This window comes from Anguilla rostrata, chromosome 7 (assembly GCF_018555375.3).
Source record: "Anguilla rostrata isolate EN2019 chromosome 7, ASM1855537v3, whole genome shotgun sequence".
Lineage (NCBI taxonomy): Eukaryota > Metazoa > Chordata > Actinopteri > Anguilliformes > Anguillidae > Anguilla > Anguilla rostrata.
Window position 1 is genome coordinate 31952694 of NC_057939.1, and position 10631 is coordinate 31963324.

Here is a 10631-nt window from a genome sequence, read left to right on the forward strand (position 1 = left end):
TTTTCCCTCCACCCTAGTGTAAAGTGTTTCTTTGAGTGACAACATTTCAAATTGAGTGTTTTTTTTTAAAAAAAATATGTGTTTCTGTGTATTTCTGTGAATAATGTTATGCAAGTGTATGTCAGTGGGAAATTTTGAATAGGTACTTTTTATGTGAATTTCAACAAGTATATTTCTACAAGTGAATTCTAAGAAACGCTTAGACATCAATATGGCAAGCAAATTTCAGCTTAGTGATGATGATGGTTGCCAGCTCTTTTCTTTTGGTAGGGGTAGAGGCCTAAACAAATTTAATGTGCAGCCGGGTAGGCCAGATATGAGGGATGTGGGTGCTTCTCCAGTGTTGGCTAGCAGTAACGGGGGCCAAGGGTTAGGTAAAGACCCAGTTGAAACTCCTAGGGGGCAGTCAGGGGGCACGCCATATCACTCCACACCTGTGGGAGGCATTGAATCTCTACATCAGCTGAGTAGTATCATTAGTCAAATTGGCTCGCAGATAGGAGACAGCATAGCTGCACGGCTAGCTGGAAACGGATCAGTTGGGCTGAGTGCTCACAGTCAAAGTGGTGATCCACAAGTCACAATAGTGCTCAAGGGGAAAACAGCGCTCACAGTCACAATAGTGCACTCAAAACAGCGTTCTGAGTCCAAGCAGTGCTCATCCCAGCGACCAAGCTGCACTTCCTGGTGGCAGTGGGATTCCTCACATTAACGTGAATGTTAGGCCTGACAGAGAACCTGCCATTTTCAGAAGTGACCAGACAGACAAGTACACTGTCATTGAATGGATTGAATTGATGAAGGCTTACATCAGGAAACAGGGCTTTGATGTGTCTGTTCAGGCAGAGGAGATACAGAGCAAGCTAATGGGCAGAGCCAGAGATGTTGTCAGGATTGGCCTGAGAAGCGACCCGTCACTGGACCGCTTTCAACACCCTGAGGTGATAAACAGTATTTTACTCAGGTATTTCAGCAACACATCGTCATGTCTCCCACTGGCTGATTTCTATTCGACCCTCCCCAAACACAAAGAGAATCCAGTAGACTATTGGATTAGGGTCAATAAGGCAGCTGACCTGGCTGATGAGGGCATATGGCAGGCATATGGATAACATGGGAGAGGAAGTAGCTTGTATGTTCGTGAAGCACTACCCTGACACTGAGCTTGCCTATGCTTTCAAGAGCAGACCTATCCATGAGTGGACCACAAAGCAAATTCAGGAGAGGACAGATGAATTTCAGCGTGAGCAGGGGCCCTCAGCAAAAATGTCAAGCTTCTCTCAGCAGAGAAATCACACACCTGCGCTGCTCTGTCATGAAATGCGTGCTGAGCCTCACAGTCAGTCTGATGTTGACGCTTACAATATGCAGCCCCTCTACTCAGAGCCTGTGTCTGTCATGGCCCAGCACCAGCAGCAGACCAGTCAAGGTGACCTTGTCCTGGGCTGTATGATGACCATGTTGGAGCAGGTGTTGGAGAAGGTTCAGCAAAAGAATGTCAGGATGCCGTGCAATGGCAGACCCACTCGGAGCTCAGGTGACATGGCTTGCAAAGTCTGTAATGGCAAAGATCACACCACTAAGTCTCACTGTCTGTCAGAGAGGTTGTGCTTTGGATGTTTCTCTCCTGGCTACGATAGGCGTGCCTGCCCAAACAGACCATCACAGTCCGGTCCTGTACAGGGAAACGAGCGGACCTGTGCTTAGAGGGAGACTGCATGGGTCGTCATGGAAACTCCCAACCTGATTCGACTTGGGATGCTGAAATGATGTTTGAGAAGGTTAAAGATTCCTCATCTTTCAGAACACACACATATTGGGCCGCAGCGACAGCTTGTTTTATACACCTGTACTCATTGGAAACAAAGTTACCCTGGGTGCCATTTTGGACAGTGGATCCATGGCATGCACGCTCAGCGAAGCAGCTGAACAAAAGCTTATTGAAGCTGGTGCTGTCGATGTAAAGAGCCAGACAGATGCTGATGTTGTCCTGGTCGGATGTGGAGGTTGACGCGTGAAACCTCAGTGTTGAGATGGAAGTATATGGCTGTAAGCTGCGCGTGCCCACTCTTGTCGTCCCAGGTCAGCTTGACGAGCTCATCATTGGCACTAACGTCATCAAGCACATCCTCCGTCAGTTCAAGCAGAATGAGAGCTACTGGAAAGCCGTGTCCTCTCCCGCCTTTGGTAACAATTCTGAATATGAAAAGTTTCTGTCTCTGCTAGCTGGTCTGACTCGCTGGAAAGGTGACCACCCTCCTGATAAAGCGGGCACAGTCAGATGTAATAAAGCCATCACTCTCATCCCTGGTAGCGAGTATCTTGTGTGGGGTAGACTACCGAAAAATGTCAACGTGTCCGCTCAACTCCAAGAGGGATATTAGTGGCCAGGATTGTGACTCTGTTATGGGGTGATCGGTGGGTGCCACTGAAGGTTATGAACATTTCAGACAGCCCAATTATTCTAAGGAGGAACGCCAAGCATTGTGTGTGATGTCTTCACATGTCTAGCCCTGGAAGATATGGAGGCTGTGGATTCTGGCTGGCACGACACTGAGATTGCCTGCACTAACCAAGCGACTTCTCCCACAGTGAAGGTGGCCCATAGTGTAGACGTCAGTGATGTGCAAGGAAGGCTACAGCTCATTGGTTTGGATGATCTCGACATGGAGTCATGTGATGTGTCTATGGAGTGGAGAAGCAAGCTGACTGATCTTGTCGTAAGATATGAAGATGTCTTCTCCTGCCACCACCTTGACTGTGGTGAGGCTAAAGGGTTCGTCCATAGGATCCACCTGACTGACGAGAAGCTATTCCGGTTTCCATATCATCGTGTTCTCCCCGCCCAATACCTCAAGCTGGACCAGGTCATCAATGAGATGAAAGAGAAGGAGATTATTCGAAAATCCTCCAGTGAATTTGCATCACCACTAGTGCTTGTGTGGAAAAAGAATGGCGACCTTCGCGTTTGCACAGACTTCAGATGGCTGAACAGAAGGACGCTGAGGGATGCTCACCCTCTCCCACACCAAGCTGACTGTCTGGCTGCACTAGGAGGCAACATGTTCTTTAGCACGATGGATCTCACCTCTGGATTCTACATTATGCCACTCCATGAAGATGACAGGAAGTACTCCGCCTTTACAACACCCATGGATCTCTACGAGTCTAACCGTCTACCACAGGGTCTGTGCAACAGCCCTGGAAGCTTCATGAGAATGATGACTAGCATCTTTGGAGACCAAAACTTCCTTAATCTGTTATGCTACTTAGATCTGCTGGTGTTCGCACCCACTGAGAAGCTGGCTTTGGAGCTCTTAGAGCTGGTCTTTAGCCGTTTGCGCACTCACAACCTAAAGTTGGCCCCTAAGAAGTGCTGGTTCCTCAGGGGGTCAGTGAAGTTCCTTGGTCACATTGTGGATGAGGCTGGCGTTGCCACTGATCCCAGTAAAGTTGACAGCATTAGTCAGATGTCCACGCAAGATTTGATGGAGTCTGATGGTGTCACGCCGTCACAGAAGCGGATCAGGTCCTTCCTGGGCATAGTTAATTATTATCAGCATTTCGTGCCTAACTACTCAGCTATAGCCAAGCCACTCTTCTCACTGTTAGCTGGTCAAAAGCGAAAGGGCAAAGGACGATATGGAGTCAGCCGTTCCTCTCAGTTTCGGAAGTTGTGCCCAGCTGACTGGACACCTGATCACCAGCTAGCCTTCGACAAACTGAAGATGTCACTCATTCACTGTGTCGTGTTGGCCCACCCTGACTCCACACGGCCCTTCATCCTGTCTACGGATGCCTCTCTAGACGGCATAGGAGCCGTCCTATCACAAGTTCAGGGTGAGTAGTGCAGAGCGAGGCCCATTGCACTTGCGAGCAAGTCCCTGACACAGGCACAGAGGAACTGCCCTGCTCACTGCCTGGAATTCTTGGCCATGAAGTGGGCTGTATGTGACAAGTTCAGTCACTGGTTGAAAGGGCATGTCTTCACCGTGTGGACTGACAACAATCCACTTACCCACATCATGACTAAGACAAAGTTGGACGCCTGTGAGCAGCATTGGGTGGCTAAGCTGGCTTCCTACGAGTTTGATGTGAAGTACATCCCGGGCCCGAGAAACATAGTCGCTGATGTTGTGAGCCGTAAGCCCTTCATCAAGACGACCATTAGCCGCAGGATCCTTCGTGACCCTTACATTGAGCTCCTCCATGAGGCGGTGCCTGTCTCAAAAGATGACGTCCAGAATGCCTTCAGGTGGTCAAACAGTCTTCCAGATGCCTCCTGTCATGGTACTACTGGTGTATTCCAAAAAAATGCTAGTCTGTCCAGCTGTGCAGTAAACCATTCCAGAGCTAGAATTCGTGCCATGGATGTGCATCTGCCCCAGCTGGTCCCGCCTGGCCGAGACACCTTGCCTACTTATTCAGAGGCAGAGCTGCGTGATGGCCAGTTGAACGACAGAATCCTGTCCAGGGTGCTGCACTATGTGGAAAGAGGCTATCGACCTTCAAGAAGGGAGAAAGTCAAGGAACCTGTGTTGGTGGTCAGATACCTGAAGCACTGGCAGAAGCTTGTCACTTGCAATGGAGTGCTCTACAGAGTGTCAAAGGATTTGATATCAAAGGCAAAGCGGCATCAGTTTGTCGTCCCTGATTCATTCAAAGCCGAGGTCCTGAGAGGCATTCATTACAGTGCTGGCCATCAAGGACAGTTCAGAAGCCTGAGTCTAGCCCGTCAACGGTTTTTCTGGCCACACATTGACAGAGATGTCAAAGAGTACGTCCGCCATTGCCAACGGTGTGTCATCAGTAAAGCAGCAGACCCTGAGGCCAGAGCACCTTTAGAGAGCATAAAGACACCTGCACCTTTGGAGATCATGTGCATCGACTTCTAGTCTGCCGAAGACGCAAGGAACAAATCAGTCGATGTATTGGTGGTCACTGATCACTTCACGAGGCCGGCCTAGGCTTTCCCTTGCCGCAACCACTCTGCGAAGCAAGTGGCGAAGCAGCTCTGGGATAAGTACTTCTGTGTCTATGGTTTCCCGGAACGGATACACTCAGACCAGGGTGCGAGCTTCGAGAGTCAACTGATTGGTGAGCTGCTGAAGGTGTTGGGTGTCAGAAAATCTCACACTACCCCGTACCATCCCATGGGAAATGGGAGTGTGGAGCGCTTCAACAGGACGCTAGGCAACATGATCCGTGCACTTCCACCAGATGCCAAACACAACTGGCCACAGCACCTGCAGACCCTGAAGTTCATGTACAACTGTACAGCTCATGAAACCACAGGCTATCCACCTTTCTATCTCATGTATGGGAGAGTTCCCCGGCTACCCGTTGATGTGATGTTTCAGAACATCTTAAAAGATCCAGAGATCAGCGCCTATGACAGCTATGTAACTTCACTGGCGAAGGATCTGCAGGAAGCTATGCTGGTGGCTCAGACACACGCTGACAAAGAGCAGAATCGTCAAGCGGAGATATATAATAGACGAGTCAAAGGGGCGTCCATCGACGAAGGCGACAGGGTCCTGGTTTCTAACAAGAAGGAGAGGGGCAAAGGGGGAAAGACAGCAGACAGATGGGAGTCCACCGTCTACACCGTGGTGTCCAAGAACACAGCAACTCACACCTACAGGATCAGAAACCCTCTGACTGGACAGGTGAGAGTGGTGCATCGGAACCTCCTTATGGTTGCTAACTTCCTGCTCATGAATGTCGACAGTGCTTCTGATCAAACCTACGCACCTTTGCAGACTGACATGTCAGACAGTGTCACTGATGTGGGACACCAGCTACCCAACGTTGAACAGGAGGATGCTGGGAGCAGGATACAAGACTGGATCACAAGTCTGGCGTGTGACGATGGTAGTGTGCAGACTTGTACTGAAAAACACTCTGTAGGAGTGACGTCAATACTTTTGGAAGCGAGTGACAGCCAAGCTGCAACTTGTCTGGAAGACAACTCTGACTAGTCAGCCAATTCAGATGTTGGATCCAAGTTAGAGAGTGCTGAGCACAGTCAAAGATCTACATCTACACACTCAAGCCTTCCTATTAATTCAGAGCAGTTGCACACACACGACCCTCAAGTACACTCAGACACTTCCAGTACCATACATCAGGTTAGAACACGTATGGGACTCGTTGTCAAACCTGTTAATCGGTTACTATATACCATGTCAAGACAAGACATTGTTAAAAACAAGTCTCAGTTTATTGGCAAGATTGCCAAGTCAGTTTCTCAAGCATTTCAGTGAGAGCTTTCATACAAGTTAAGTTCTGAAATATGACACACATAAGTTAAGGTGTTTGCGAAAGAGTTTTCTTTTGATGTCATTACGTCACCTTCTTAAAATCCAAGTCCATGTTATAGTTTGGTCTTTTTAGAGACTGGGTTTCTGTGGGGTGTAGACCGCATCCTGCTACCAGAAGGTGGTTTGAGATCTTGGCCAGATCTCATTCCTCTTCATCCCTTTTGGGATACTTCAGGGTTGGTGTGTCTTGGTTACTGTAATGTGGTACATGTTACTATATTTTGGCGAAATTCAGTGGGGGTGGATGTAACAGTTATAAACAACACTACTAGTTAATGACTGTCTCCAAAATATTGTACCAGTCAAGTGTATTGTAAAACATTCAGGTGATTTTATCAAGGGTATTTTCAGTTGTATGTAAATGGTTATACAGCGCCCTATAGTGCTGGCTATATGTGACGGATGATCTGTGCGTAGGCTACTAGAGTAGCGCTGCTCCTTGCTCCCGTCAGAATCCATTTTGCATTGCAATAGAAGGTACGGATCTGGCATGCTCTCGTCAGAATGTTATATTGTTATGTAACATAATTTGTCTTATGATGAAAATGTCAATACATTATAACCATTAATGAAGCTAGAGCGTAATCTGACGGTGCATTTAACGTATTGCTCAAAATAAGTTATATTTTGAAGATTTGTAAATAGGCCATGCTTTGCATAGCCAGCTAACGTTAGCTGCTAGTATACGAAATGGTGACTACAATGCTATAGGCTAATCTATGCCAGTTCACGTTATGTATGATTACGTTTTTTTGTACTTTAAAAGTAAAATCGCTTTTTATTTCATATCATTCAGAGAGAGGATACACAGATCGCCTGTCACATGAACACTCTGTGTTTACATATTATTTCGTCTGTCCAGGTATGTAGCACAATACGTGTTTTCTGAAGTATTAGCCAAGAATGAATGCTGACTAGGACTAGCCTACAATGTGGTCCATAGCCTAGCTAATGCCATGCCGGCAGAGTTGTGTTGCGCTGGAATTGTTGTAATTACTTTTTGTACTGAACGTTCTATGAAAATAAGAAAATTCTTTCCCAGATATTCTTATAACAGTAACTATTTGTCATTGAGATCTATACGATCACTTGTCCACTTTGATATTTAATTGGTATTCACGTAATGTTATTTGGACTGTTATATTACTGCGCAGAATCCATTTTGCATTGCAATAGAAGAGAGAGGATACACAGATCGCCTGTCACATGAACACTGTGTGTTTACATATTATTTCGTCTGTCCAGAATAAACCTGGGGAAAGCACATTCTGTGTCCTGACTGCCACTTCACTCATCCTGATTGCACCGAGGCGAGACATAGTCCGACCTGGTTACACCCAGATGGGTATTTCAATTGAAGATGCCGTTAAGTGTGATCAGTTTTTTCAATTATGTTATTGCAATGTTATTATTGGTCGCTAGCTAGCTATTGTTTTTATTATCGATGATCACAGAAGCGGCTGTCAGTAGGCTACAAACGCTCTCGTCGCCATGTCTGTTTATGTTTAATGCAAATAATTTGGATGTTCGTAAAAAGCCGTTCAAATTGAACTGAGGTGCGTTCAAGTTCAGCGAACAAGGCGAACGTTTGCAAACTATTTCCAACTTTTTTCCGAGGTGCGTTCAAGTTCAGCGAACAGAGGCGAATGTTCGTGGCGAACGTTTTCTTTGAACAGTTTAATTTGAACGGCTTTTTACGAATATTCCAAATTGTTTCCATTAAACATAAACAGACATGGCGACGAGTGTTTGTACTCACAGCTGCTTCTGCGGCGGCGGATGGCGGCCAGACCCCGCAAGGCATGTTGGGATTGCCTGCGGCATGGCGAGGCGGCAGGGAGATGGCCAAAGTTCAACTTTGACCCCCTCGCCGCGTCGTGGTAACCAATCTGATTTACTGTGTCCCAAACCGCATACTTCCATGCTCCACACTACCGTGCTCCGGAATATGCACTCCAGGCAATGCTTGGGACTATGCACTCCGAACCATGGAAGTGCGGTAGCACGGAGAAACGGTTAAATGTGTGGGATGCACTTCGTGACGACATCTGGACATAACCTTTAACCTTTGCCGAAACTATCGGTGAAATTCCGGTAGTAAACCTGAGGGGAATAACGTGAGAGCATTTATTTCATACCGTATTTATTTCGTATTTATTCAAGCGGACTTGACGCCGTTACCTATTTAAATGTCCTGTAAAAAATTACACATAACTGTCTAAATGAAAAAAAAAACAACTTAATACATATACATTTTAGTTATATTGATACGACCTCTTTAACGATATCGACTAGGAACACGCTTGGAATTCCTTAATCGCGACCATTATTAAGTACATTGGTACAAATGCCACTTCACAGTTTCCAACTGTACTCCTAATGGCTATTTTGCTTCCTGCGACTTGGGTGACAACTGTGAATATGTAACGGATCGCTAGAAATGGTAGTAGGGACGAGCCTTTTTCAATTAACCAGAAATACACAAGACGGGACACTTAATCTTAGCTGTAACTATCGGAGAAATGTAGATGGTAAACCTGAGGGGAATAATGTTAATTTGTTAGTTCGCTAGCTGAATTGGTACTGTATAAGTAGGCTGTGTTACTGAAATACTCTGATATAACCAGTTATCAGCAACATTTAATCGGCATAGCTCATCCGTTAAATTGAATTCTCCATTTTTGCTAGCGTTTGTATGTCAGAACAGAACCGGTTGGCGACGTTTTTCAGTGAACAATCTACCCCATAATAAAGTTGCAATTGCACTGTAAACAATCATGTGTTGTGTTTTCATTATTTTCGCGCTGTTTACCAGCGCGTGAACAACTGGGTATGCAGTAAGTTAGGCGACAGAAATGGAGCCCGTTATGTTCGTGATGGTCATGCTACTTTTCATGGGGTGGTACATTTCACATGAAACGGGGAAAAGATTGGCTGTGGTGAGGAGACAGCAACTGATCGTCGAAAACGGGATCCGACGAAGGCAGGCTATCCGGAGAGCGGCAGCAAGGAGACGAGCATTACTGAGAAGGATTGCGCTTGCCAGCACAGATGTAGGTAGTCAATATAGCCAGCTAGCTAGCTACACTGGTTCACATTACATATACTTAAACTTACAAAAAACTAACATTTACCTCACATATTGCGTTACTCATTCACTCTATCACTTTACTTATATACAAACTCTTCATCATGTACCGTTTCAAGAATTACATAATTTAAATTTCCAATCTGCACCACTGTCAGTACTAAACAAAAAGAAGACCGACCCCTTGAAGTAACGTAAAGTATTTATTTACTTTGTCAATTTCTCTCTAGGGAGAAAGCCTTGCAAGGTATGGCAGGATTAATGTCAGTGTCCCGATCCTCACAAAATTTTTTGATGAGGACCAGGATCTCCGGCCAGACTTTCGTTTGTCCAGACGGGAAATCCGGAGTCTCTTGAGAATGCTCCCCAACATGAGGGACCATGGCTGGGGCTACACACTAGATGTCCTCACCTTTGTGTACTGGCTGGCCTGTGGGACATCCTACCGTGTGGTGTCAGAGGTGTTTGCTGTCCCACGCAGCACAGTACACAGGATGGTCCATGCCATTGCAGATGACCTGATTTCCATCCTGCTGAGAGTCATACACCTCCCTGAAACAGGAGACCTGGAAGCCATTGGAGAGGGGTTCTGTCGGCTGGCAGGACATTCAGCGTTCAGGAAGGCTGTGGGAGCCATTGATGGGTGCCACATACGATTGAAGCCACCTGAAGGAGTCACTAGACAGTGAACAACAGGAAATTGTTTCCATCAATTATCCTGCAGGCTGTCTGTGACTCCTCCGGGAAATTCTTGGATGTCTTTGTGGGTTTCCCGGGGTCTGTTCATGACTCATGGGTCCTGCGGAACAACCCCATATATGTACAGCAGCTGTATCCTCCCCGTGGATACATGCTGCTTGGTGATGGAGGGTATCCCTGCTTGGAGGATCCAATCCACCTCATAACCCCCTACAGGGAGCCTGTCCAGGGGCCGGTGGAGGCCCGCTTTAACCGGCATCAGTCCAAAGCTCGCTCCATAATTGAGCGAGCTTTTGGACTGATGAAGTCCAGATGGAGGAACATCTTTTCATCCCTGGAGGTGCACCCTTCATTTTCACCGAAGGTTATTGCAGCCTGCGCTATCCTTCACAATGTCTGCCTGACTGCTGACGATGTCCTGGAGGAAGACAGAAGACCACTGTTAGAAAATGACCCTGACCCAGTACCCATCCTTTGGGGGGAGATGCCGGGACAGCACCTGAGGGCAAGACTGGCAGAGG

At 46.8% G+C, this 10631-nt stretch overlaps 1 protein-coding gene across 1 annotated transcript; it reads left to right on the top strand.

Annotated features, from left to right (window-relative positions):
* Positions 1-8218: 8218 nt before the first annotated feature.
* On the top strand, positions 8219-10100 carry LOC135258585 (uncharacterized). The gene is made up of 2 exons (XM_064342052.1): positions 8219-9376; positions 9642-10100. The coding sequence occupies exons 1-2, from the start codon at positions 9179-9181 to the stop codon at positions 10098-10100; spliced, it is 657 nt and encodes a 218-aa protein (XP_064198122.1). The 5' UTR covers positions 8219-9178.
* The last annotated feature ends 531 nt before the right edge of the window (positions 10101-10631 follow it).

What these genes read in the sequence shown, in the direction of transcription:
- LOC135258585 (XM_064342052.1), top strand. Translation starts at nt 9,179, where the DNA reads ATGGAGCCCGTTATGTTCGTGATGGTCATGCTACTTTTCATGGGGTGG. An exon ending in TTGCGCTTGCCAGCACAGAT is followed by an intron (nt 9,377 to 9,641) that starts GTAGGTAGTCAA and finishes ATTTCTCTCTAG; the next exon opens with GGAGAAAGCCTTGCAAGGTA.